The 25,385-nt window shown below is 35.4% G+C and overlaps 1 protein-coding gene across 1 annotated transcript; it reads right to left on the reverse strand.

The window, feature by feature from the left end:
- Window positions 1–23,712: 23,712 nt before the first annotated feature.
- LOC102595724 (uncharacterized protein C6G9.01c) lies at window positions 23,713–24,423 on the reverse strand. Its single transcript, XM_006342444.2, has one exon. It carries the CDS (start codon window positions 24,258–24,260, stop codon window positions 23,874–23,876), a length of 387 nt encoding a protein of 128 aa, XP_006342506.1. The 5' UTR covers window positions 24,261–24,423; the 3' UTR covers window positions 23,713–23,873.
- Window positions 24,424–25,385: the final 962 nt, after the last annotated feature.

Consider the following 25,385-nt stretch of genomic DNA (forward strand, 5'->3'; position numbering starts at 1 on the left):
GTATTGCCCATGGATTAGCGCCCAGAGCAATCAATTTTGTTTTCTCAAAAAACTTCATGAGGATCTCAGTAATGAGTTGGGGAACCTTCACGTATACTAAGAACATTTTTTTAACGCTCATTTCTGCATTTACAAGTCTTTTTTTAAGAATCACCCAAATTCAGCGATTTTTCGTGTGTATTAGCCCATAGATGTGGCGTCCAGAGCACCATGATTTTGTTTTCTCAAAAAACTTTATAAGGATCTCCGTAATTAGTTGAAGAACCTTCACGTATACTCACACCATTTTTTTAACGTCAATTTCCGTATTTACAAGCATTTTTTAAGAATCGCCCAAATTTCTCAATTTTTCGTTTGTGTCCATGGATATGCCCGGGGAACCCAAATTTTTTGTCTAACAACTTTATGAGGACCTCCGTAATGAGTTGGGGAAACTTCACGTATACTCACACCATTTTTCAAAGCCTATTTTCACATTTACAAGCCATTTTTTAAAGAATCACCCAAATTTTCCAATTTTTCATGTGTATTTACCCATGGATAAAAACCTTTATGAGGACCTCCGTAATGAGTTGGGGAACCTTTATTTATACTCACACCATTTTTTTAAACTCCCATTTCATTATTTACAAGACCTTTTTAAGAATCGTCCAAATTCCCCATATGTATTATCCCATGAATTTGGCGCATGGAGCACCCAATTTTTTTTTTCTACAAAAACTTTATGAGGACCTCTGTATTGAGTTAGGGAACGTTCACGTATAGTCACGCCATTTCTTTAACACTTATTTCCGCATTTACTAGCCTTATTTTAAGAGTATCCCAAATTCGTTGATTTTTCGTGTCTAGTAGCCCATTATTTTGGCGTCGGAGAACCCAATTTTTTTTCCTCAAAAAACTTTGTGAGGACTTTCTTAATGAGTTGGTGAACCTTCACGTATAGTCACACTATTTTTTTAAAGCCCATTTCCGCATTTACAAGTCCCTTTTTAAGAATCGCCCAAATTTTCTAATTTTTCGTGTGTTATAGCCCATGAATCTGGTGTCCGGAGCACCCAATTTGTTTTTTCTCCAAAAACATTATGAGGACCTCCGTAATGAGTTGGGAAACCTTTATGTATACTCACACCATATGTTTAACGTCTATTTCCGCATTTTCAAGCCCTTTTTTAAGTATCGTCCAAATTCTTTGATTTTTTAGTGTGTATTAGCCCATGGATTTGAAACCCGAAACACCTAATTTTTTTTTCTCAAAAAACTTTATAAGTACTTCCGTAATGAGTTGGGGAACCTTCATGTATGCTAACACCATTTTTAACGCTCATTTCCGCACTTAAAATACCATTTTAAAGAATAACCCAAATTCACCGATTTTTCGTGTGTATTAGCCCATGAATCTGGCTCCCAAAGCACCCAAATTTTTTTTCTCAAAAAATTTTATGAGGATTTTCGTAATTAGTTGGTGAACCTTCACGTATACTCACACAATTTTTTTAACACCCATTTCCGTATTTACAAGCTCCTTTTGAAGAATCACTCAAATTTTCTAATTTTTCGTGTGTTATATAGCCCATGGATCTGGCACCCGAAGCACCCAATTTTTTTTCTCAAAAAACTTTATGAGGACCTCCGTAATGAGTCGGCGAGCCTTCACGTATACTAATACCATATTTTTAACATCCATATCCGCATTTAAAAGCGCTTTTTTATGTATCGTCCAAATTTTTCTATTTTCTGTGTGTATTAGCCCATGAATTTGGCGCCCGAAGAACCCAATTTTTTTTTCTAAAAAAACTTTAGTAGGACCTCCGTAATGAGTTGGGAAACCTTTATGTATACTCACCCCATTTTTAACGCCCATTTTCACATTTAAAAATCTCTTTTTAAAAAGCACCCAAATTCACCGATTTTTCGTGTGTATTAGCCCATTAAAATGGCGCCCATAGCACCCAAAATATTTTTCTCAAAAAACTTTATGAAGACCTCCGAAATGAGCTTTGGAATCTTCACATATACTCACACAATTTTATTAATGCCCCTTTTCGCATTTACAAGTCTTTTTTACGAATCGCCCAAATTCTCAACTTTTCGTGTGTATTATCCCATTACACCAAATATTTTTCTTAGAAAACTTTATGGGGACCTCCGTAATGAGTTGGGAACCTTCGCGTATATTCAAACAATTTTTTTAACACCCATTTCCGCATCTACAAACCCATTTTAAAGAAAAATTCATCGATACTTTGTGTGTATTAGCCCATTGATTTGGCGCTCGTAGCACCCAATTTTTTTTATCAAAAAACTTTATGGGACCTGCGTAATGAGTTGAGAACCTTCATGTATACTCAAACCATTTTTTTAACGTTCATTTTCACATTTACAAGCCTTTTATTAAGAAACGCCTAAATTCACCAATTTTTCGTATGTATTAGCCCATTGACGTGGCGCCCGGAGCACCCAAAAAGTTTTTCTCAAAAACATTATGAAAACTTCCGTAATGAGTTGGGGAACCTTCACGTATACTCACACCATTTTTTTATACCCATTTCCGCGTTTACAAGCCCTATTTTAAAAATCTCCCAAATTATCCGATTTTTCGTGTGTATTAAATGTCCATAGATCTGGCGACAGAAGCACCCAATTTTTTTTCTCAGAAAACTTTATGAATACCTTCGTAATGAGTTGGGAACCTTCATGTGTTTTTACACCATTTTTTTAACTTCCATTTCTGCATTTACAAGTCTTTTTTTAAGAATCCCCCAAAATTTACCAATTTTTCATATTTATTAACCCATGGATATGGCGCCAGGAGCACCCAATTTTTTTTTCTCAAAAAACTTTATGAGGACCTCCGTAATGAGTTGTGGAACCTTCATGTATACTTTCCCCATTTTTAAAGCCCATTTCCGCATTCACAAGCACTTTTTTAAGAATCGCCTAAATTCACCAATTTTTCATGTGTATTAGCCTATGGATTTGGCTTCCGGAACATCCAAAATTATTTTCTCAAAAAACTTAATGAGGACCTCTGAAATGAGTTGGAGAACCTTCACGTACACTCACACTATTTCTTTGACGCCCATTTCCGCATTTGGAAGTCTTTCTTTAAGAATCTCCCAAATTACCCGATTTTTCGTGTGTTAATGCCTATGGATCTGGCATCCGGAACACCAATTTTTTTTTTTTCAAAAAACTTTATGATGACCTCCGTAATGAGTTGGACAACCTTCACGTATACTCACACCATATTTTTAACGTCCATTTCCGCATTTACAAACGCTTTTTTAAGTATTGTCCAAATTCTTTGATTTTTCATGTGTATTAACCCATGAATTTGCCACCTGAAACACACAATTTCTTTTTCTCAAAAAACTTTATGAGGACCTCCGTAATGAGTTGGGGAACCTTCATGTATACTCACACCATTTTTAACGCACATTTTCGCATTTAAAATCTCGTTTGTAAGACACACCCAAATTCACTGATTTTTCGTATGTATCAGCTCATTGATCTGGCGTCCAGAACACCCAATTTTTTCTCAAAAAACTTTATGAGGATTTTAGGAACGAATTGGTGAACCTTCACATATACTCACACTATTATTTGAACTCCCATTTCCGAATTTAGAAGCTCCTTTTTAAGAATCGCCCAAATTTTCTAATTTTTCGTGTGTTATAGCATATGGATCTGGATTCCGGAGCACCCAATTTTCTTTTCTCAAAACACTTTATGAGGACCTCCGTAATGAGTTGGGGAACCTTCACATATACTCACACCATATTTTTAACGTCCATTTTCGCATTTACAAGCGCTTTTCAAATATCGTCCAAATTCTTCAATTTACTGTATGTATTATCCCATTGATTTGGCGCCCGAAGTAGCCAATTTTGTTTCTTAAAATTTTTTATAAGGACCTCTGTAATGAGTTGGGAACCTTCATGTATACTCACACCATTTTTATCGCCCATTTTCGCATTTAAAAGTTTCTTTTTGAAATCACCCAAATTCACCAATTTTTTGTGTGTATTAGCCCATTGATCTGCCGCCTAGAACACCAAATTTTTTTTCCTCAAAAAACTTTATGAACACCTCCGAAATGAGTTGTCAAATCTCACGTATACTCACACAATTTTAGTAATTCCCCTTTCCACATTTACAAGTCCTTTTTTACGAAACACCAAAATTCTCGATTTTTCGTGTGTATTACCCCATGACTCTGGCGTCCGGAGCACACCAATGATTTTTCTTAAAAAACTTTATGGGACCTCCGAAATAAGTTGGGGAACCTAGACGTATACTCAAACAATTTTTTTAACGCCAATTTTGTGCATCTACAAAACTTTTTAAAGAAAAATTCATCGATATTTCGTGTGTTAATATTAGCCCATGGATTTTGCGCCCGGAGCACCTTATTTTTTTTTTCAAAAAACTTTATGAGTACCTTCGTAATTAGCTGGGGAACTTTCGCGTATTTTTACACCATTTTTTTAACTTCCATTTTCGAATTCACAAGTCCTTTTTTAAGGATCCCCCAAATTTACCAATTTTTCGTATGTATTAGCCATTGGATCTGGCGCCAGAAACACCCAATTTTTTTTTCTCAAAAAACTTTATAAGGACCTTCGTAATGACTTGTGGAACCTTCAAGTATACTCACACCATTTTTTAATGCCCATTTCCGCATTCCCAGGAACTTTTTTAAGAATTGCCTAAATACACCAATTTTTCGTGTATATTAGCCTATGGATTTGACTTTCGGAACATCCAAAATTGTTTTCTCAAAAAACTTAGTGAGGACCTCTGAAATGAGTTGGAGAACCTTCACGTACTCTTACACTACTTTTTTAACACTCATTTTCGCATTTAGAAGTCCTTTTTTAAGAATCTCCCAAATTACCCGATTTTTCGTGTGTTATAGCCCATGGATCTGACGTGCGGAGCACCCAATTTTTTTTTCTCAATAAACTTTATAAGGACCTCCGTAATGAATTAGGGAACCTTCACGTATACTCACACCATATTTTTAACGTCCATTTCCGCATTTACAAGCCCATTTTTAAGTATCGTCCACATTCTTCGATTTTTCGTGTGTTAATCCATGGATTTGGCACCTGAAGAACCCAATTTTTTTTCCTCGTAAAACTTTATTAAGACCTCCGTAATTAGTTGGGGAAACTTCATGTATACTCACATAATTTTTAACGCCCAATTCCGTATTTAAAAGCCCGTTTTTAATAATCACCCAAATTCACCGATTTTTCGTATGTATTAGCCTATGGATCTGGCGCCCAGAGCACCCAATTTTTGTTACTCAAAAAACTGTATAAGGATTTTAGTAATGTATTGGTGAACCTTCATGTATACTCATACAATTTTTTTAATGCCCATTTCCGAATTTTCATGCTCTTTTTTAAGAGTCACCCAAATTTTCTAATTTTTCTTGTGTTATAGCCCATGGATCTGGCTCCCGCAGCACCCAAATTTCTCAAAAAACATTATGAGGACCTCCATAATGAGTTGGGAACCTTCACTTATACTTACACAATATTTTTAACGTCTATTTCTGCATTTACAAGCGCTTTTTCAAGTATCGTCCAAATTCTTCAATTTTCTATATGTCTTAGCCCATAGATTTGGCGCCCGAATCATCCAAATTTTTTTTCTTAAAATTTTTTTGATGACCTCCGTAATGAGTTGGGAACCTTCATGTATACTCACACCTTTTTTTTATTTCCATTTCTGCATTTACAAGCCCTATTATAAAAATCCCCCAAATTATCTAATTTTTCGTGTGTATTAAATGCCCATGGATCTGGTGACAGAAGCACCCAATTTTTTTTCTTAAAAAACTTTATGAGTACCTTCGTAATGGGTTGGGAACCTTCACGTATTTTTATACCATTTTTATAACTTCCATTTCCGCATTTACAAGACCTTTTTTAGAATCCCCCAAATTTACCGATTTTTCGTATGTAATTAACCCATGAATTTGGCATCCGGAGCACCCAAATTTTTTTATCTCAAAAAACTTTAAGAAGACCTCCGTAATGAGTTGTGGAACCTTCACGTGTACTCACACCATTTTTTAATCCCCATTTCGATATTAACAACCACTTTTTTAAGAATCGCCCAAATTCACCAATTTTTCGTGTTTATTAGCCTATGAATTTAGCTTTCGGAGCATCCAAAATTATTTTCTCAAAAAACTTAAAACCTTAATGAGGACCTCTGAAATGAGTTGGTGAACCTTCACGTATAATCACACTATTTTTTTAACGCCCCATTTCAAAATTTACAAGCCCCTTTTTAAGAATCACCTAAATTTTCTAGTTTTTTGTGTGTTATAGCCCGTGGATCTGGCGTCCGGAGAAGCCAAATTTATTTTTCTCAAAAAACTTTATGATGACCACCGTAATGAGTTGGGGAACTTTCACGTATACTCATACCATATTTTTAACGTCCATTTCCGCCTATACAATCCCTTTTTCAAGTATTGTCCAAATTTATCGATTTTTCGTGTGTAATTGCCCATGGATTTGGCACCCGAAGCACCCAATTTTTTTTCTCAAAAAACTTTATGAGAATCTCCGTAATGAGTTGGCGAACCTTAATGATTACTCACACCATTTTTAACGCCCATTCACGCATTTAAAATCCCATTTTTAAGAATCACCTAAATTCACCCATTTTTCGTGAGTATTAGCCCATGGATCTGGCGTCCTGAGCACCCAATTTTTTTTCTCAAAAAACTTTATGATGATTTTGGTAATGAGTTGTGAACCTTCACGTACACTCACACTATTTTTTTAACGCACATTTCCGCATTTACTAGCCCCTTTATAAGAATCTCCCAAAATTTGTTATTTTACGTGTGTAAGCCCATAGATATGGCACCCGGAGCACCGAAATTTTATTTCTCAAAAAACTTTATGAGGACCTCCGTAATGAGTTGGGGAACGTTCACGTATACTCACACCATATTTTTAACGTCCATTTCCGCATTTACAAGGGTTTTTTTAAGTATCGTCCAAATTCTTCAATTTTCTGTGAGTATTAACCCATGGATTTGACACCCGAAGTACCCAATTTTTTTTCTCAAAAACTTTATGAGGTCCTCCGTAATGAGTTGGGAAACTTCATGTACACTCACACCATTTTTACCACCCGTTTTCGCATTTAAAAGTCTCTATTTAAAAATCAGCCAAATTCACCGATTTTCGTGTGTATTAGCCTAATGATCTGACGCTCGGAGAACCCAAATTTTTTCTCAAAACACTCAGTGAAGACCTTCGAAATGAGCTGTCGAATTTTCATGTATACTCACACAATTTTATTAATGCCCCTTTACGCATTTACAAGTTTTTTTTTACGAATCTCCCAAATTCTGGACTTTTTGTGTGTATTACCCTATGACTCTGGCGTCCGGGGCACACCAAATAGTTTTTCTTAAAAAACTTTATTCAGACCTCCGTAATGAGTTGTGGAACCTTCACGTATACTCAAACAATTTTTTAACGCCCATTTCCGTATCTACAAACTTTTTAAATGAAAAATCATCGATATTTCGTGTGTATTTGCTCATGGATTTGGCGTCCGGAGCACCCAAATTTTTTTTCTCAAAAAACTTTATGGGGACCTCCGTAATGAATTGGGGAACCTTCACGTATACTCAAACCATTTTTTTAACTTTCATTTTCACATTTACAAGCCTTTTATAATAATCACCAAATTCACTGATTTTTCGTATGTATTAGCCCATGGATGTGGTGTCCGGAGAACCTAAAAAGTTTATCTCAAAAAACATTATGAAGACTTTCGTAATGAGTTGGGGAATCTTCACGTATACTCACAGCATTTTTTTTATTCCCCTTTCCGCATATACAAGCCTTATTTTAAAAATTGCCCAAATTATCCGATTATTCGTGTATATTAAATGCCAATGGATTTGACGACAGAAGCACCCAATTTTATTTTCTCAAAAAACCTTATGAGTACCTTCTTAATTAGTTGGGGAACCTTCACATATTTTTACAATTTTTTTTAACTTTCATTTCCGCATTTATAAGTCTTTTTTTAAGAATTCCCAAATTTACCAATTTTTCGTATGTATTGTCCCATGGATATGGCGTCCGGAGCACCCAATTTTTTTTCTCAAAAAACTTTATGAGGACATTCGTAATGAGTTGTGGAATCTTCACGTATACTCATACCATTTTTAATGCCAATTTCCGCATTTCCAAGCACTTTTCTAAGAATCGCCCAAATTCACTGATTTTTCGTGTGTATTAGCCTATGGATTTACCTTACGGAGCATCCAAAATTGTTTTCTCAAAAGACTTAATAAGGACCTCTGAAATGAGATGGAGAACCTTCAAGTACACTCACACTATTTTTTTAACGTACATTTCCGCATTTAGAAGTCTTTTTTTAAGAATCTCCCAAATTCCCCAATTTTTCCTGTGTATTAATCCATAGATATGGCGACCGGAGCACACAAATTTTTTTTCTCTAAAAATATTATGGGGACCTCCGTAATGAGTTGAAGAACTTTCATGTATAGTCAAACAATTTTTTTACCGTCAATTTTCGCATTTACAAGCCATTTTTTTAGCATCGTCCAAATTCACCGATTTTTCGTATGTATTAGCCATGGATTTGGCGTCCGAAGCACCCAATTTTTTTTCCTCAAAAACCTTCATGAGGACCTCCGTAATGAGTTGGGAACATTCACGTATAGTCACACCATTTTTCCGCATTTACAAGACCTCTTTTAAAAATCGCCCAAATTTTCCAATTATTCGTGTGTATTAGCCATTGGATCTGGCGCCCGGAGCACCAAATTATTTTCTCAAAAAGTTTATGAGAACCTCCGTAATGAGTTGGGGAACTTTCACGTATACTCATACCTTTTTTTAACGCCCATTTTCGCATTATAAGATCTTTTTGTAGAATCACCCAAATTCACCGATTTTTCGTGTGTATTAGCCCATGGATCTGGCGCCTGGAGCACCAATATATTTTTTCTCAAAAAACTTTATGAGAACCTCCGTAGTGAGTTGAAGCACATTCACGTAGACATACACCATTTTTTAACGCTCCATTCTGCAATTGCATGCCCGTTTATAAGAATCGCCCAAATTTACCGATTTTTTTGTGTATTAGCACATGGATCTAGCGCCCGTAGCACCAAATTTTTTTTTCTATCAAAAGTCTTTATGAGTACCTTCGTAATAAGTTAGGGGACCTTCACGTATGCTCACATCATTTTTTAACGCCGATTTACAAGCCTTTTATTTTAAGAATCCCCCAAATTCATCGATTTTCGTGTGTATTAGCCCACTGATCGCCGCTCAGAGCATCCAATATATTTTTCTCAAAAAATTACTGAGTACTTTCGTAATGAAAAATCATCGATTTTCGTGTGTATTAGCCCATGAATTTGGCGTCCGGAGATTTAATAATTTTTTTCTCAAAATATTTATGAAGTCATCCATAATGAGTTGGAGAACCTTCATATATTCTCACACCATTTTGTTAATGCCCGTTTCCGCATTTACAATCATTTTTTGAAGAATCGCCCAAGTTCATCGATTTTTCATGTGTATTAGCCCATTGATCTGGTGCTGGAGCACCCAAAGTATTTTTCTCAAAAATCTTTATGATGACCTCGTTAATGAGTTATGTAACATTCACGTATACTCACACCACTTTTAGCACTCATTTCCGCATTTACAAGTTCCTTTTGGTTAATCTCCCAAAATATCTGACTTTTCGTGCCCATTGATTTGTCGCACAGAACACCCAATTTTTTTTCTCAAAAATCATTATGAGGACTACCGTAATGAATTGGTGAATTTTCACGTATACTCACTCCATTTTTAACGCTTATTTTCGCATTTACAAGACCCTTTTTATGAATCGCCAAAATTCACCAATTTTTCGTGTGTATTAGTCCATAGATACGGTGCCGCAGAACCCACCTTTTTTTTCTCAAAAAACTTTATGAGGTCCCCCGTATTGAGTTGGAAAACCTTCACGTATACTCACACCATTTTTTTAACTCCCATTTCCGCATTTACAATTCCTTTTCTAAGAGTCACCCAAATTCCCCAATTTTTCGTGAGTATTAGCCCATAGATCGGCGCCCGGAGCACCCAATTTTTTTCTCAAAAAACTTTTTGAGGACCTCCGTAATGAATTGGGGACCTTCACATATACTAACACCATTTTTTTAATGCTCATTTCTACATTTCCAAGTCCTTTATTAAGAATTGCCCGAATTTCCTATTTTTCGTGTGTATTAGCCCATGGATATGGCTTTCGGAGAACCATAATTTTTTTTTCTCAAAATACTTTATGAAGACCTCCGTAATGAGTTTGAAACTTTCACGTATACTCATACTATTTTTTTAACATCCATTTCCGCATATGCAAGCATTTTTAAAGAATAGCCATAATTTCTCAATTTTTAGTGTGTTAGCTCATGGATATGACGCCCAGAGCACCCAAAATTTTTGTCTCAAAAAACTTTATGAGGACCTCGTAATGAGTTGGGGAAACTTCACGTATTCTCATACCATTTTTCAAAGCGCATTTTCACATTTACAAGTCTTTTTTTAAGAATTATCCAAATTCAACAATTTTTCGTGTATATTAACCTTCACGTATATTCACACCAATTTTTTAACACCCATTTCAGCAATTACAAGCCTTTTTTAAAAATCGCCCAAATTCCTTGATTTTTCGTGTTATAAGCCCATGGATTTGGCGCCTGGAGCACCCAATCTTTTTTTTTCTAAAAAACTTTATGAGTACCTCTGTAATGAGTTGGGGAACCTTCAAGTATACTCACACCATTTCTTTAACTCTCATTTTCGCATTTAATAGCATTTTATTAAGAATAGCCCAAATTCATCGATTTTTCGTATGTATTAGCCCGAGATTCTGGTGTCGGACCACCCAAATTTTTTTTCTCATAAAACTTTATCAGGACCTCCGTATCGAGTTGGTGAACCTTGACGTATACTCAACCCATTTCTGCATTTACAAGCCCTTTTATAAGAATCGCCCAACTTTTCTGATTTTTCGTATGTTATAGCCCATTGATCTAACACCCGAAACACCTAAAAGAAATTTCTCAAAAAACTTTAGAAGTCCTCCGTATTGAGTTGGAGAACCTTCACGTATAGTCCCACCATATTTTTAACGTCTATTTCCGCATTTACAAGCCTTTTTTAAGTAACTTCAAATTCTTCTATTTTTCGTGTATATTAGCCCATGGATCTGGTGCTTAGAACACCCCAATTTTTTTCTCTCAAAAAACTATATGAGAACCTACGTAATGAGTTGGGTAACCTTCACGTATATTCACACAATTTTTAACACCTATTTTCGCATTTAAAATCCTTTTTTTAAGAATCAACCAAATTCACCGATTTTTCGTGCGAATTAGCCCATGTATCTGGCACCGAGAGCACCCAATCTTTTTTTCTCAAAACACTTTATGAGGACCTCCGAAATGTGTTGGAAACCTTCACGTATACTCACACCATTTTTTTAACGTCCATTTCCGCATTTGCAGGTCTTTTTTTAAGAATCGCTTAAATTCCCAATTTTTTGTGTGTATTAGCCCATGGATCTGGCGCCCGGATCACTCAATTTTTTTCTCTAAAATTTTATGGGGCCTCGTAATGAGTTGGAGACTTTCACGTATACTCAAATAATTTTTTTGATGCCTATTTACGCATTTCCAAACCATTTTTTCAGAATCGCCCAAATTCATAGATTTTATGTGTGTATTAGACCATGAATTTAAGGCCCGTAGCACCGAATTTTTTTTTTCTCAAAAAACTTTATGGGACTTCCGTAATGAGTTGGGGAACCTTGATGTATACTCACAACATTTTTTAATGTCCATTTCTGAATTTAGAAGCCCGTTTTTAAGAATTGCACAAATATCCTGATTTTTCGTGTGTATTAGCCCATATATTTGGCGATAGAAGCACCCAATTTGTTTTCTCAAAAAACTTTATGATGTCCTCCGTAATGAGTTGGGAACCTTCACGTATACTTACGCCATTTTTGTAACTTTCATCTCTGCATTTATAAGCCATTTTTTAAGAAATTCCCAAATTCACCGATTTTTTGTGTGTATTTGCCCATGGATCTAGCGCCTGGTGCACCCAAATTTCTTTTCTCAAAAAACATTATAAGGACCTCCGTAATGAGTTAGGGAACCTTCACGTATAGTCACACCATTTATTAATGCCCATTTTCGCATTTACAATCCCTTTTCTAAGAATCGCCCAACTTCACCGATTTTTCATGTGTATAGCTTATGGATCTGGCTCCCGGAGCACCCAAATATTTTTTCTCAAAAAGAATTATGTTGACCTCCGAAAGGAGTTGGAGAACCTTGCAGTATACTCACACAAATTTTTTAACGACCATTTCTGCATTTACACGTCTTTTTTTAAGAATCACCAAAATTCCCTGATTTTTCAGTTGTTTTAGCCCATGGATCTGGCGACCGGAACACCCACATTTTTTTTCTCAAAAAACATTATGAGGATATCCATAATGAGTTATTGAACCTTCACGTATACTCTCACCATTTTTTAACGTTTATTTCCGCATTTACATGTTTTTTTTATAAGAATCCCCCAAATTCACCGAATTTTCCTCTGTATTAGCCCGTAGATATAGCGCCCGGAGCACCCAAATTTTTTTCTCAAAAATGTTTATGAAATCTTTCGTAATGAGTTGGAGAACTTTAACGTATACTCACACCATTTTCTTAACGCCATTTCCGCAGCTACAAGCCTTATTTTAAGAATCGCCCAAATTCCTCGATTTTTCATTTGTGTTAGCCCATTGATCTAGGGACCAGAGCACGCAAAAATATCTTTCTCAAAAAACTCTGTCAGGATCTCTGTAATGAGTTGGGAACCTTCACGTATACTCACACAATTTGTAATGCAATTTCAACATTTACAATCCCTTTTTTAAGAATCACCCAAATTAAGCGATTTATCGTGTGTATTATCCCATAGATCAGGTGCCTAGAGCACCCAATTTTTTTTCCTCAAAAAGCTTTATGAGGACCTCCGTAATGAGTTAGGAACTTTCACGTATACTCACACCATTTTTTTAACGCTCAATTCCGCATTTAATGCCCATTTTTTAAAATCGCCGATATTCATCAATTTTCATGTGTATTAACCCATGAATCTAGCACCCGGAGCACCTTAAAAAAAAATCTCAAAAAACTTTATGAGAACCTTTTAATGAGTTGTGGAACCTTCACGTATACTAACACCATTTTTATCGCACATTTCCGCATTATAATCCCATTTTTAAGTATCACCCAAATTTCCCAATTTTTCATATCTATTATCCCATGGATCTGGCATCAAGAGCACCCAAAATATTTTTCTCAAAAAACTTTATGAGGACCTCCATAATAAGTTGGGGAAACTTTACATCTACTCACACCACTTTTTAAGACCCATTTCTGCATTTACAAGCCCTTTTTTAAGAATCGCCCAAATTCACCTATTTTTCGGATTTATTATCCCATGGATCTGGCGTCCAGAGCACCCAAATTTTTTTTTCTCAAAAAACTTTATGAGGACATCTATAATGAGTTGGAGAACATTCATGTATACTCACACCTTTTTTTTAATGCCCATTTCCACTTTTACAAACCCTTTTTTAAGAATTGCCAGAGTTTATCAATTTTTCGTATGTATTTGCCCATTGATCTGGCGCCCGAAGCACCCAAAAAATTTTCTCAAAAAACTTTATGAGGGTTTATGTAATGCGTTGGGGAACCTTGACATATACTCATACTATTTTCTCAACGCCTATTACCGCATTTACAAGCCCATTTTTAAGAATCACTCAAATTCACCGATTTTTCATATGTAATAACCCATGGATGTGGAATCTAGAGCACCTAAAAAAATTTCTAAAAAAACTTTATGAGGACCTCTGTAATGAGTTGAGAACCTTCACGTATACTCGCACCAATTTTTTAATGCCCATTTCCGTATTTACAAGTTTTTTTAAAGAATCGCCCAAATTCACTAATTTTTCGTCTGTATTAGCCCATGGATCAGGGTTCAGAGCACCCTACTTTTTTTTCTCTAAAAACTTTATTAGGACATTCGTAATGAGTTGAGAAACCTTCACATATATTCATACCATTTTTTAACGCCCATTTTCGCATTTGGAAGCCCTTTTTAAGAATCGCCCAAATTTCCCAATTTTTCGTGTGTTTTATCCCATGGATCTGGCGTCCGGAGCATCCAAAGTTTTTTTCTCAAAAAACTTTATGAGGACCTTCGTATTGAGTTGGAGAATCATCATGTATTCTCAGACCATTTTTTTATCGTCCGTTTCTGCATTTACATGCCCTTTTTGAGGATTCGCTCAAATTCCTCAATTTTTCATGTGTTATTGCCCATGGAACTGGCATCTTGGATCACCTAATTTTTTTGAAATAATATTTATGAGGACCTTTGAATTGAGTTGGGAAACCATCACGTATACTCACACCATTTTTAATACCCATTTCAGTATTTTCAGGACTCTTTTTATGAATCACGCATTTTTCTTAATTTTTCGTGTGTATTAACCCATTGATCTGGTGCGCCGGAGCATCCCAATTTTTTTTCTCAAAAATCTTTATGAGACTATATGAAATGTGTTGGGGAACCATTACCTATACTCATATCAGTTTTAACGCAATTTTCGCATTTACATGCTTTTAAAAGAAATAGCACAAATTTCTTAATTTTTCGTGTGTATTATCCATGGATTTGGCACCCCAGAGCAAATATTTTTTTCTCAAAAAACTTTATGAGAAACTCCGTAATAAATTGGGCAACTATCACGTATACTCACACCATTTTTTAACGTCCATTTCTGCATTTACATGCCTTTTTTTAGGAATCGCGTAAATTCCTTCATTTTTCATGTGTATTAGCCCATGGATCTGGCGCCCCGGAGCACCTAAAAAAAATTCTCAAAAAACTTTATGAGGACCTCTGTAACGAGTTGGTGAACAATCACATATAGTCACACCATATTTTTAATGTCTATTTCCGCATTTACATGCCATTTTTTAAGAATCGTGGGACTTCCTCAATTTCATTTTTACTAGCCCATTGATCTGGTGCCCTGGAGCACCTAAAATTGTTTTCTCAAAAACTTTATGAGGAACTCCGTAATGAGTTTGGGAACCATCAGTTATACTCACACATATTTTTTAAAGCCCATTTCCGTATTTACATACATTTTGGGTATCGCCTAAAATCCTCAATTTTTCTTGTGTATTAGCCTAGGGGTGTACAAGCCAAACTATAAAGTCAAACCGAACAAACGAATCAAATCAAATCGAAATAAAAACGATTTGTAATTTGGTTTGGTTGGTTTGGCATTGAAAAAAAAAAGCGATCATTCTTGATTTGGTTTGATATTAAAAGAAAAAAAGTCAAATCGAACCCAAATCAAACCGACATAATATATATATATATAATTTTATTTTATTTATATATAAAAAATATTATTTATAATATACTTTGTTAATTTATACTGTTTTAGTTTTTCAAATTCAAAGTTAACAATTTATTATGTAAATATTTTGTGCACCCCTATATTAGCTCATGGATCTGGCTTCACAGAGCACTCAAAACTTTTTTTTTTACAAAAAAATTTATGAGCACCTCCGTAATAAGTTAGGGAACCAACACGTATACTCGCACAATTTTTGTAACATTTATTTTTGCATTTACAGGTCTTTTTTAGAAATTACGTAAATTTCACAATTTTTCATGTGTATTATAGCACATTGATTTGGCGCCTCAGAGCCCGTAAGAAATTTTTCTCAAAAAACATCATGAGGACCTCCGTAATGAGTTGGGGTACCATCACATATACTCCAACCATTTTTTAACTCATATTTCCGCATTTACAGGTCTTTTTAAGGAAATACGCAAATTTCTCTATATTTCGTATGTATATTAGCCCATTGATCAGGCGCCTCAAAGCATCAAAAAAAATTTCAGAATACAACAATCCTCGTGAAGTTTTTTCAATAAAAAAATTTGGGTGTTGAAAAATGTCTGATGCATGGGCTTATACACATGAAAAGTCGAGTCATTCCGACATTTGGCTACTAAATGCCATAATAGGCCTTAAAATGGTGAGACTATATGTAATGTTTTCCCAACTCATTACAAAGGTATTGATAAAGTTTTTTCAGAAAATTTGTTTGGGTGCTCCAAGGCGCTAGATCCAAGTGGCAAATACACATGAAAAAACAAGAAAGTCGCGTAATTCCTAAAAGTTGCCTCCTAAATGCAATATTATGACTTAAAAAATGGTGTCACTGTACGTAATGCTTCCCCTACTCATTACGGAGTTCCTCTTAAAGTTTTTTCTTAAAAAAAAATTGGTTGTTCAAAGGCGTTTGATCCATGGGTTAATATACACGAAAAACTGGGAAAGTCGCACAATTTCTAAGAGTTGGCTGTAAAATGCAAAAATTGGCCTTAATAATGGTGGGACTATATGTAATTCTTCCTCAACTCATTGCGGAGGTACTCATAAATATTTTTCAGAAAATAATTTTGAATGCTCTAAGGAGTATATCCATAGGCTAATATACATACGAAACACCAAGAAAGTCGCGTAATTCCTAAAATTTAGAAAGTCATGTAATTCCTAAAAGTTGGTTGGTAAATGCAAAAATAATCATTAGAAAAATAGTGAAACTAATTGCAATGCTTCCTAACTCATTACGCAGGTACTCATCAAAATTTTCAGAAAATAATTTTGAGTGCTCCAAGGCGCCAAATCCATGGACTAATATACACACGAAAAATTGAGAAAGTCGCATAATTCCTAAAAGTTGGTTGGTAAATGTGAAAATATGCCTTAAAAAATAGTCGGACTATACATAATGTTTCCCCAATTTATTACGGAGGCCCTCATAAAGTTTTTTTTGAAAAAAAAAATTGAATGCTTGAAGGCGCCAAATATGTGGGCTAATACAAATGAAAAACCGAGAAAATTACGTAATTCCTAAAATTCAGCTGGTAAATGCGAAAATATGTCTTAAAATGGTGGGACTATACTTAATTCTTTCTCAACTCATTACGAAGGTCCTCATACAAGATTTTCAGAAAACAAAATTGATTCTCCAAGGCGCCAGATACCTGGGATAATTCACACGAAATCAGGAAAGTCGCATAATTCCTAAGGTTGGCTCGAAAATACGAAAATGTGACTTAAAAAATGGCGGGGCTATAGGTAATGTTTTCCCAACTCATTACAGAGGTCCTCATAAAGTTTTTTTCCAGAAAAACTTTGTGGGTGCTCCAAGGCGCTAGATCAATGGGCTAATACACACGAAAAAATAAGAAAGTCGCTTCCTAAAAGTTGGCTTGTAAATGTGAAACTATGCGTTAAAAAGGTGGAATTGTACCTAATGCTTCATCAACTCATTACGAAGGTACTCATAAAGTTTTTTTAGAAAATAATTTGGTTGCTCCAGGGCGCTTGATCCATGGGCTAATACACAAAAAAATCGGAAAAGTCGCGTAATTTCTAAAATTTGGCTGGTAAATGCGAAAATAGGCCTTAAAATAGGAGGACTATAAGTAATATTTCCCCAACACATTACGAAGGTATTCATAAAGTCTTTTCAGAAATAATTTAGGGTGCTCCAAGGCGCCAGATCCATGGCTAACACACACGAAAATCGAGAAAGTTGCGTAATTCTTAAAAGTCAGCTCGTAAATGCGAGAAATATGCCTTAAAAATGGAAGGACTATACTTAATGTTTTCCCAACTCATTACGGAGGTCCTCATAAAGTTTTTTTTTTTAAAAAAATTTGGGTGTTCCAAGGCGCAAGATTCATGGGTAACACACGAAACACCATGAAAGTCGCATTATTCATAAAAGTTAGCTCATAAATGCAAAAATAGGCCTTAAAATGGTGAACTATAGGTAATGTTTCCCAACTCATTATGGAGGACCTCATAAAATTATTTGTTTTAAAAAATTGAGTGTTCCAAGGAACTAGATCTATGAGGTAATATACACGAAAAATCAGAAAATCGCGTAATTCTTAAATGTTGGCTCGTAAATGCCAAAATAGGCCTTAAAATTGGTGGGACTATACATATTGTTTCCCCAACTCATTGTGGAGGTCCTCATAAAGTTTTCTCAGAAAAAAAATTTGGTTGCTCCAAGGCACCAGATCTATCGGCTAATACACACGAAAATTCGAGAAAGTCACTTAATTCTTAAAAGTTGGCTTTAAAATGCGAAAATAGGCCTTAAAAAATGGTGGGACTATACATAATTCTTTTCCAACTTATTGCGGAGGAACTCATAAAGTTTTTTAGAAAATAATTTTGGATGCTCTAAGGCGCCAGATCCATGGGGTAATAAATACGAAACACTAGGAAAGTCGCGTAGTTCCTAAAATTTGGTTTGTAAATGCGAAACTATGCCTTAAAAAATTGTAGAATTGTACGTAATGCTTCCCAAACTCATTACGGAGGTCCTAATAAAAAAAATTCACAAAAAAATTGGTTGCTCCAAGGCACCTGATGGCTAATACACACGAAAAATTGAGAAAGTCGCGTAATTCCTAAAAGTTGGTTGGTAAATATGAAAATAAGCATTAGAAAAATTGTTGGACTATACATAATGTTTCCTCAACTCATTACGAAGGTCCTCGTAAAGTTTTTCAGAAATAAGTTTGGGTGCTCCAAGGCGCCAGATTAATGTGCTAATACACACGAAAAAACGTGAACGTTACGTAATTCCTAAAAGTTGATTGGTAAATGCGAAAATAAGCCTTAAAATTGTGGGACTTTATGTAATACTTTTCTAACTCATTATGGAAGTCCTCATAAGTTTTTTCAGGAAAAAAAATTGGGTGTTCCAAGACGCCAAATTCATGGGCTAATACACACCAAAAATGGAAAAGTCGCGTTATTCCTAAAAATTGGCTAGTAAATTCAAAAATACACCTTATATTGGTGGGACTATACGCAATGCTTCCCCAACTCATTATAGAGCTCTTCGTAGTCTTTTTCAAACAAAAAAAAAATTGGGTGCTTTAAGGTGTCAAATCCATGGTCTAATACACACGAAAAACCAAGAAAGTCGCGTAATTCCTAAAAAGTTGGCTGATAAACGCAAAAATAGGCCTTAAAATGATCGGACCATATGTATGTAATGCTTCCCCAACTCATTATGGAGGTCCTCTTAAAGTTTTTTTCAGAATTTTTTTTAGTTGTTCTAAGGCGCCAAATTCATAGGCTAATACACACGAAAACTAGAAAAGTCGTGTAATTTCCAAAAGTTCAAAAATAGGCTTTAAAATGTTGGGACTGTAATGCTTCCCCAACTCATTACGGAGGTCCTCATAAAGTTTTTTCAGGAAAAAAATTTGGGTCCTCCAAGGCCCCGATCCATGGGCTAATACATACCAAAAATCGAGAAAGTCGCGTAATTCCTAAATAAGCGATTTTCTTAGTTTTTCGTGTATTTTAGCACATAAATTTCTTAATCCCACCATGATCCACACCATTTTTTTAATTTAGGGGTCATTCAATACGAATTAGGATATTTCTCAGTTTGTCATGTGTGTTAGCCTATGAATTTTTTGGTGATATAGCTTCCGGACACCTTTTTTTCTCAACTTTTACAGAATTATCCATAAGGACCTGGGGAATAATTCCTATAGTCTCACCATAACTCATGCCATTTTTTTTAACATTTAGGGGTCACTCAACAGGAATTAGACGATTATCAATTTTTCATGAGTGTTAGTTAATGAATTTTCCGGTAATATGATTTCTAGACACTTTTTTCGCAAAACTTTTACAAGACCCTTTGTAATGACCTGGGGGAGTGGTACATACAACCTCACCTTCCAAGTGCACCTCATATAAGGTTTTATCTTCCAAGTTCTCTGTCAAGTTTTTCTTTAATGACCATGGTGTCTGAATCAACTTTCGTACATTTCAATTAATTCCATAAAATTCATGTCACTTTCCATTAGCAACAAGTATCAAGGTGCCCCTCATATAAGATTTTATCTTCCAAGTTTTTTGTCAAGCTCTTTTTTTTAATGACCGTAGTGTCCAAACCAACTTTCGTGTATCTCAACTAATTTCATGGAATAACTGTCACATCCATTACCAACATGTACCAGGTAACTCTGTTCACTAAGACTAGAATAGATAAAAAAAGAATCTTGATATTTTTATTTTTTATCTTCACTGAATTTTAAACTTGAAATATCAGAATTTTCAACCACTTCATTAACCACATGCAATCTTGGTTGCTTTGTATCTCAAGTTGAAGAGGAAACAATGAACAGAATCGATAACAGTGAAATGTAAACAATGTTTCATGATTGGCAAATCCAAACATCTACCAGAAGAGTTTTAAGGTGTTGGACAATAAATTTGAAAAGAAAAACTTTTTCTTTTTTGGTTTCACACCACCCGGTGTTCGGAGTCCACATTGAAACTCCGATTAAATCCGGATTGCGCACTGCAGGGCCCATTCGGGGGTGGCGCTCCCAACAAGATTTTCTCCATACCCAAGGCTCGAACCCGAGACCTCTGATTAAAGGTGAAGCACTCCCACCAGTGCACCATAACCCATGTTGGTAAAAGAAAAACTTCTTTGCATAGTAGTAGTATCTATTTTGTGTGAAAAAAAGAAAATGGAAATATCTATTGTGTGAAAAAAAGAAGTTGGAAAAATCAAGTAGAAGCAAAAGATGTCTGAATTTATTTATTTTTCGTTCAAATATACAATTACCCAAAATATTTTATCAAACTATCTCAATCTCTATAATAAAAAAACTAATCATGTATTATCGCCAACGGCTTATGATAAAAGTCTCATTAACATTTTACTTCTCTATTTTTGATTCTATCTCCTTTAGACTTCATTAAATTTAACTATTCATAAATAGTATTCCCTTTGTTTTAATTTACATGGCACAACTCAAATTTCGAGAGTCAAACAATTAAATTTTAACCATGAATTCAGGCATGAAATATTTAATACTCGTTTGAATCTTGAAATACTAAAGGTGCCACATAAGGGATGGAGTATCGAATATTACCCATAATTGAAGAGGGAAGAAAAGGTCTTTAGGAAAGTCGGCACTAAAACTTTGGTCAATGGTTTAGTTAGTACATAAACCTCAATGTTAAACGAATTATTAAAAAAAATCAAAATAAGGGAGGTAAGCATAATATTGTGAGAGACAAAGGAGATCAGTATTACGAAGCGAAAACTAGAGTCTCTGAAATTATTCCAAAAATTATATCACTCTCTTTTAGAATATTCCAAGCAAATGAAATTGGTGCATTACACTAAATTGTGCAAGTAATTCTTCACAGTTCAAACAAGTAATAGGCACTTTATGAATGCCTCCAGGATGAGCTAGCTGGAAAAACAATCGTTTAGTCGACTAGTCAGACGAAAATGTTTCAGCTATATAAAGAACCAAATCGATAAAAACACGTGATGATGCTCGTAATTTTATATCTTTTACGACCTTAGGTTAATTTCTCTCCTCTTTCTAGCTGCACGCTCAGTCCCTCTCCTCAGCGCTACTGACTTACGGGTTACTCCGACAAACACCTCAACTTTTCTCCCTCCATGACACTTTTAGGTGCCATTTTGCCAGCCTTCACACATTGCTCTGATTGCCATCAGCATGCTGCCAACACCATTCTCTAGCCTTCGACTTGCTGCTTTTGCTCCTAGCGCATTAATTTTTTTCTTCCCCATCATGTTTGGACCCTTTCTTCACATTAAGGACCTTGTTCCAATTTGCAGATATGCTACGTCAAGGAACTACTCGAAGTGGTTTGATCTTTTCTAACTGGTCCTGGAAATGTTGGTCAGATCGGTGACTCCAAACTCCCAGATGATGAACCATCTTCATTAGATCACCAAATCTGGAACCAATTAAACAGCACAAGCATGCCATTCAGATGGATACATGCAATGATCCATATGGTCTTATCCCCACTTCTTTATAATTACCTGATTGTCGCAATGCTTGGATGATATTGATGCCAAATACCACTTCCTGCATTAAGTTAGGGACCTGACTACTTATGTGTTTATAGGTAAGCTTCATGAGCTTGTCCATAGACGTGCGTCCTACACCCACAGTGTCTACACTGTACTCGTACTGGTCTACCTACCTATTTCCTCTGATGCCTTAGCTATCATGACATTTCGCATGATATCATCTCTAACTTTTGCAAAGTTATGACCAAGGCTGATTATATATGAAGCATATCTTGATGCAACTGCTTATACCTTCCTGCCTTAGCAGTCATTCATGAACACATCTAACAATAAAATAATGCAGAAGGGGGTGAACATGAACATCCTGGCTACGACAAATGTAATGACCAACAACCATAATCAAAATTAACAGTTTCAGCATGCTTTCTTCACTGATCAACACATCCTTGGGCCTGTCCAGCAACCAGTTTTGTAGCAAATTTCTTCCCTCATATCGGCACAGCTCCATCGTGTAAAATTTACGATTTGGTTGGTAATTTGGCTCTTTTGTCCATCCCAATCATTCAGATGTAGGGATGTCACCTTTATCCTCAGCTTCTGGGTTCCATTATTCTCTAGTATAAAAGTGACGACAACTATGTCCTAGCCTTGCTAGGCAGAGTTACCTAGTACCTATTGCTAGTGGGAGGTGACAGGTATCCCGTGGAATTAGTCGATGTGCACGAAGCTGGCCTAGACACCACAGTCATTGGTGTCCTGTTCCTGACGACAACTCTCTCTCTCTCTCTCACGCTGGACCATTTGTCAGTTCGACATTAAAGATGCTCTTCTCAAGGGTAGCTGCTGATTACGTGGAGCAACCGCAAGACCTTGTTGATCCTTACTAGTCTACCTAAGTTTGCAAGCTGCATATTCCACTGCCTTAACCAAAAAATTTAGCCTAATTACTCTTTTTGTTCCTTTTTTTACAAGCATGGATTTTGCAGCGGTGGGTCAAACAACTCTATGCTTAACTCCCACAATGAGTATAGTTACTTATTTCCTTTAGCATAGATATACCAAAGATATCATCTTTACAGGTTCCAAAAAAATTATTGTTAGATTGGTTTTATGGTCTGTGCTTTAATTTTTCCTCGATGAACTTGGTGATCTGGACTACTTCCTCCGCATGCATGTTTCCATCACATTGTCTAGCTCCTTTTATCCAAAACCAAGTATGTCAATGACTAGGAGAAACGGGCGAAGATGCCTCATTACATGGTCTATCTACCTATCAGCAATAAGAATATCTAGACAGCATCAGCATCCATTCATAGATCCAGGAGACCATGTTACAGATAACCATCTAGGATTTCACTTGTAAGCATACCGCAGCCAAGTTTGCTTATGCAGAACTGGAAATCATATGTACATCCTTTCACTCAAAACTTAACGCAATAACCCCTAATTTAGGTTACATGGACCATTTTACAGATACAATCACGTTTACTCAGATTTTTCTTCAATCTCTAAGTGTATTGGGAACAATTCCATGAATACACAAACCCAACTCAAAAGTTTATACTTTTCAGCTTCAAAAATTCAGACAATTGAATATGCATCACCAAAACGAACACTTCACATCTATAAACAAAATTCCTCATGCATTCAAATAAAACTGATACAACTTACACCAATCAGTTAAAAGAACAAAACTTCATCCTCAAAACAGACATATACTACTACAAATTCACTACAAAACTGATATAATTCCTTCAATATCAAACAATCCTTTCAAAATTCACTAAAAACAACAGTCACAATCAAAAGGGCAAAGTGAAGTACCTCCAGCATTAGACCTCCCAAAACCCAACTCCTCTTCTGTGTATAAAGTAAACCCATCTGCCGTTTTCTTCCTCGACCGACGTCGTGGCTCAGATAACACATTATCTTTCGGAATCCTACTACTTGTTTCCTTGCTTTTCTTCACCTTTTTCGGCTCTGTAACAGCAACTCCGCTTGATTTTTCTTGTAATTCCGGTTTCTTCCTCTTTTTTCCGGCAAATATATCGTCGATTTCACTGCCTGGCTTTTTGGGTTTGGATGAAGAAATTGGTTTCTCCTTTTCTACAACAGCAGCTGCTGCTACTTCCACTGGTTTAGGCTTCTTCGAATTACTCTTATTTGGCATTGTTGGAAGTGAAAACTATGGAATTATACCTAAATTCAGCTAAATCGTGAAGAAAAAATTGAAGATTGAAGAGTAATTTGATAAGTGAAAGAAGAGAAAGTCGAGGGATTTGGGGTGATTTCTATCTTAAACCCTAGGTAGGGTTAATTAACGGGAAAAGGGTTTAAAATAACCATTGAAAATTGAAAATAGAACAAAAATGCTCTCCGTTTGGTTTTGTGGTTCAAAAATATCCTTGAACTATTAGAATTGAGATAAAAATCCTCTTGCTCGTACAAAATACATGTATTCCATTTTACGACTACTTCCGTACGACAATAGTTGTTCACTATACTATTTTGGGATGTCCAACAATATTTGTTTATTTTATGAAATTGATAGATAATTTTACACTTAGTTCTTAATTCACACTTTTCATTAGTTATAGTTATTTTTCTATTACATTTTTCAAGACATAGTATTTATTATATTCTGATATAGTAAAATTACTTTTGTATTTATAGTTTCTTAAGAAGTGTGCAAAGTTAAGAGTAGACAAATGGCGGAATATCTAGTATGAGGCTATATTTGTTTTTATTGTTAAAAAATTGTTCAAGCGGTAATAATAATATTTGTACATGAAATAATGGCTCACTAATTTTAAAATGGGAAAAAAGATTGAAATGTGCTGATAAAACACTCTACGAAGACAAAAATGAACTTTCAAGAATATAGAGCAGGTATAATGGTTGTCCATCTAGTATGGATCGTACATGGATGGTAGCTGAAATCGACGATGATTTCTATTGCTATCGAAGTATGTATCACAATATGGTTAATATCACGACTTGAGTCAACATGGAAAAAAGAAAGAATTCAATCTCCTCCTTCGTGATCTTATTGACCTTACTACAGACTTAAGAGCAAGAAAGTCTCAACTCCCTAATTCAGAGAAAGAAAGCTTTTTTTTATTATTTCTTAATAATTCCACCTTAGAAAAAAAAACTACCACACTTGTTTCTTGTACATATAATTCTAATTCTAATAAAGATGGATAAAAATTCATAGATAAAATATTTACCAAGTATTTCATATATTTCCTCCACATTTTCAAAATTTTGGATCACCTTTTTCCATTTTAAATCC

The sequence above is a fragment of the Solanum tuberosum genome, unplaced genomic scaffold, assembly GCF_000226075.1.
Source record: "Solanum tuberosum cultivar DM 1-3 516 R44 unplaced genomic scaffold, SolTub_3.0 scf00034, whole genome shotgun sequence".
Classification (NCBI taxonomy): domain Eukaryota; kingdom Viridiplantae; phylum Streptophyta; class Magnoliopsida; order Solanales; family Solanaceae; genus Solanum; species Solanum tuberosum.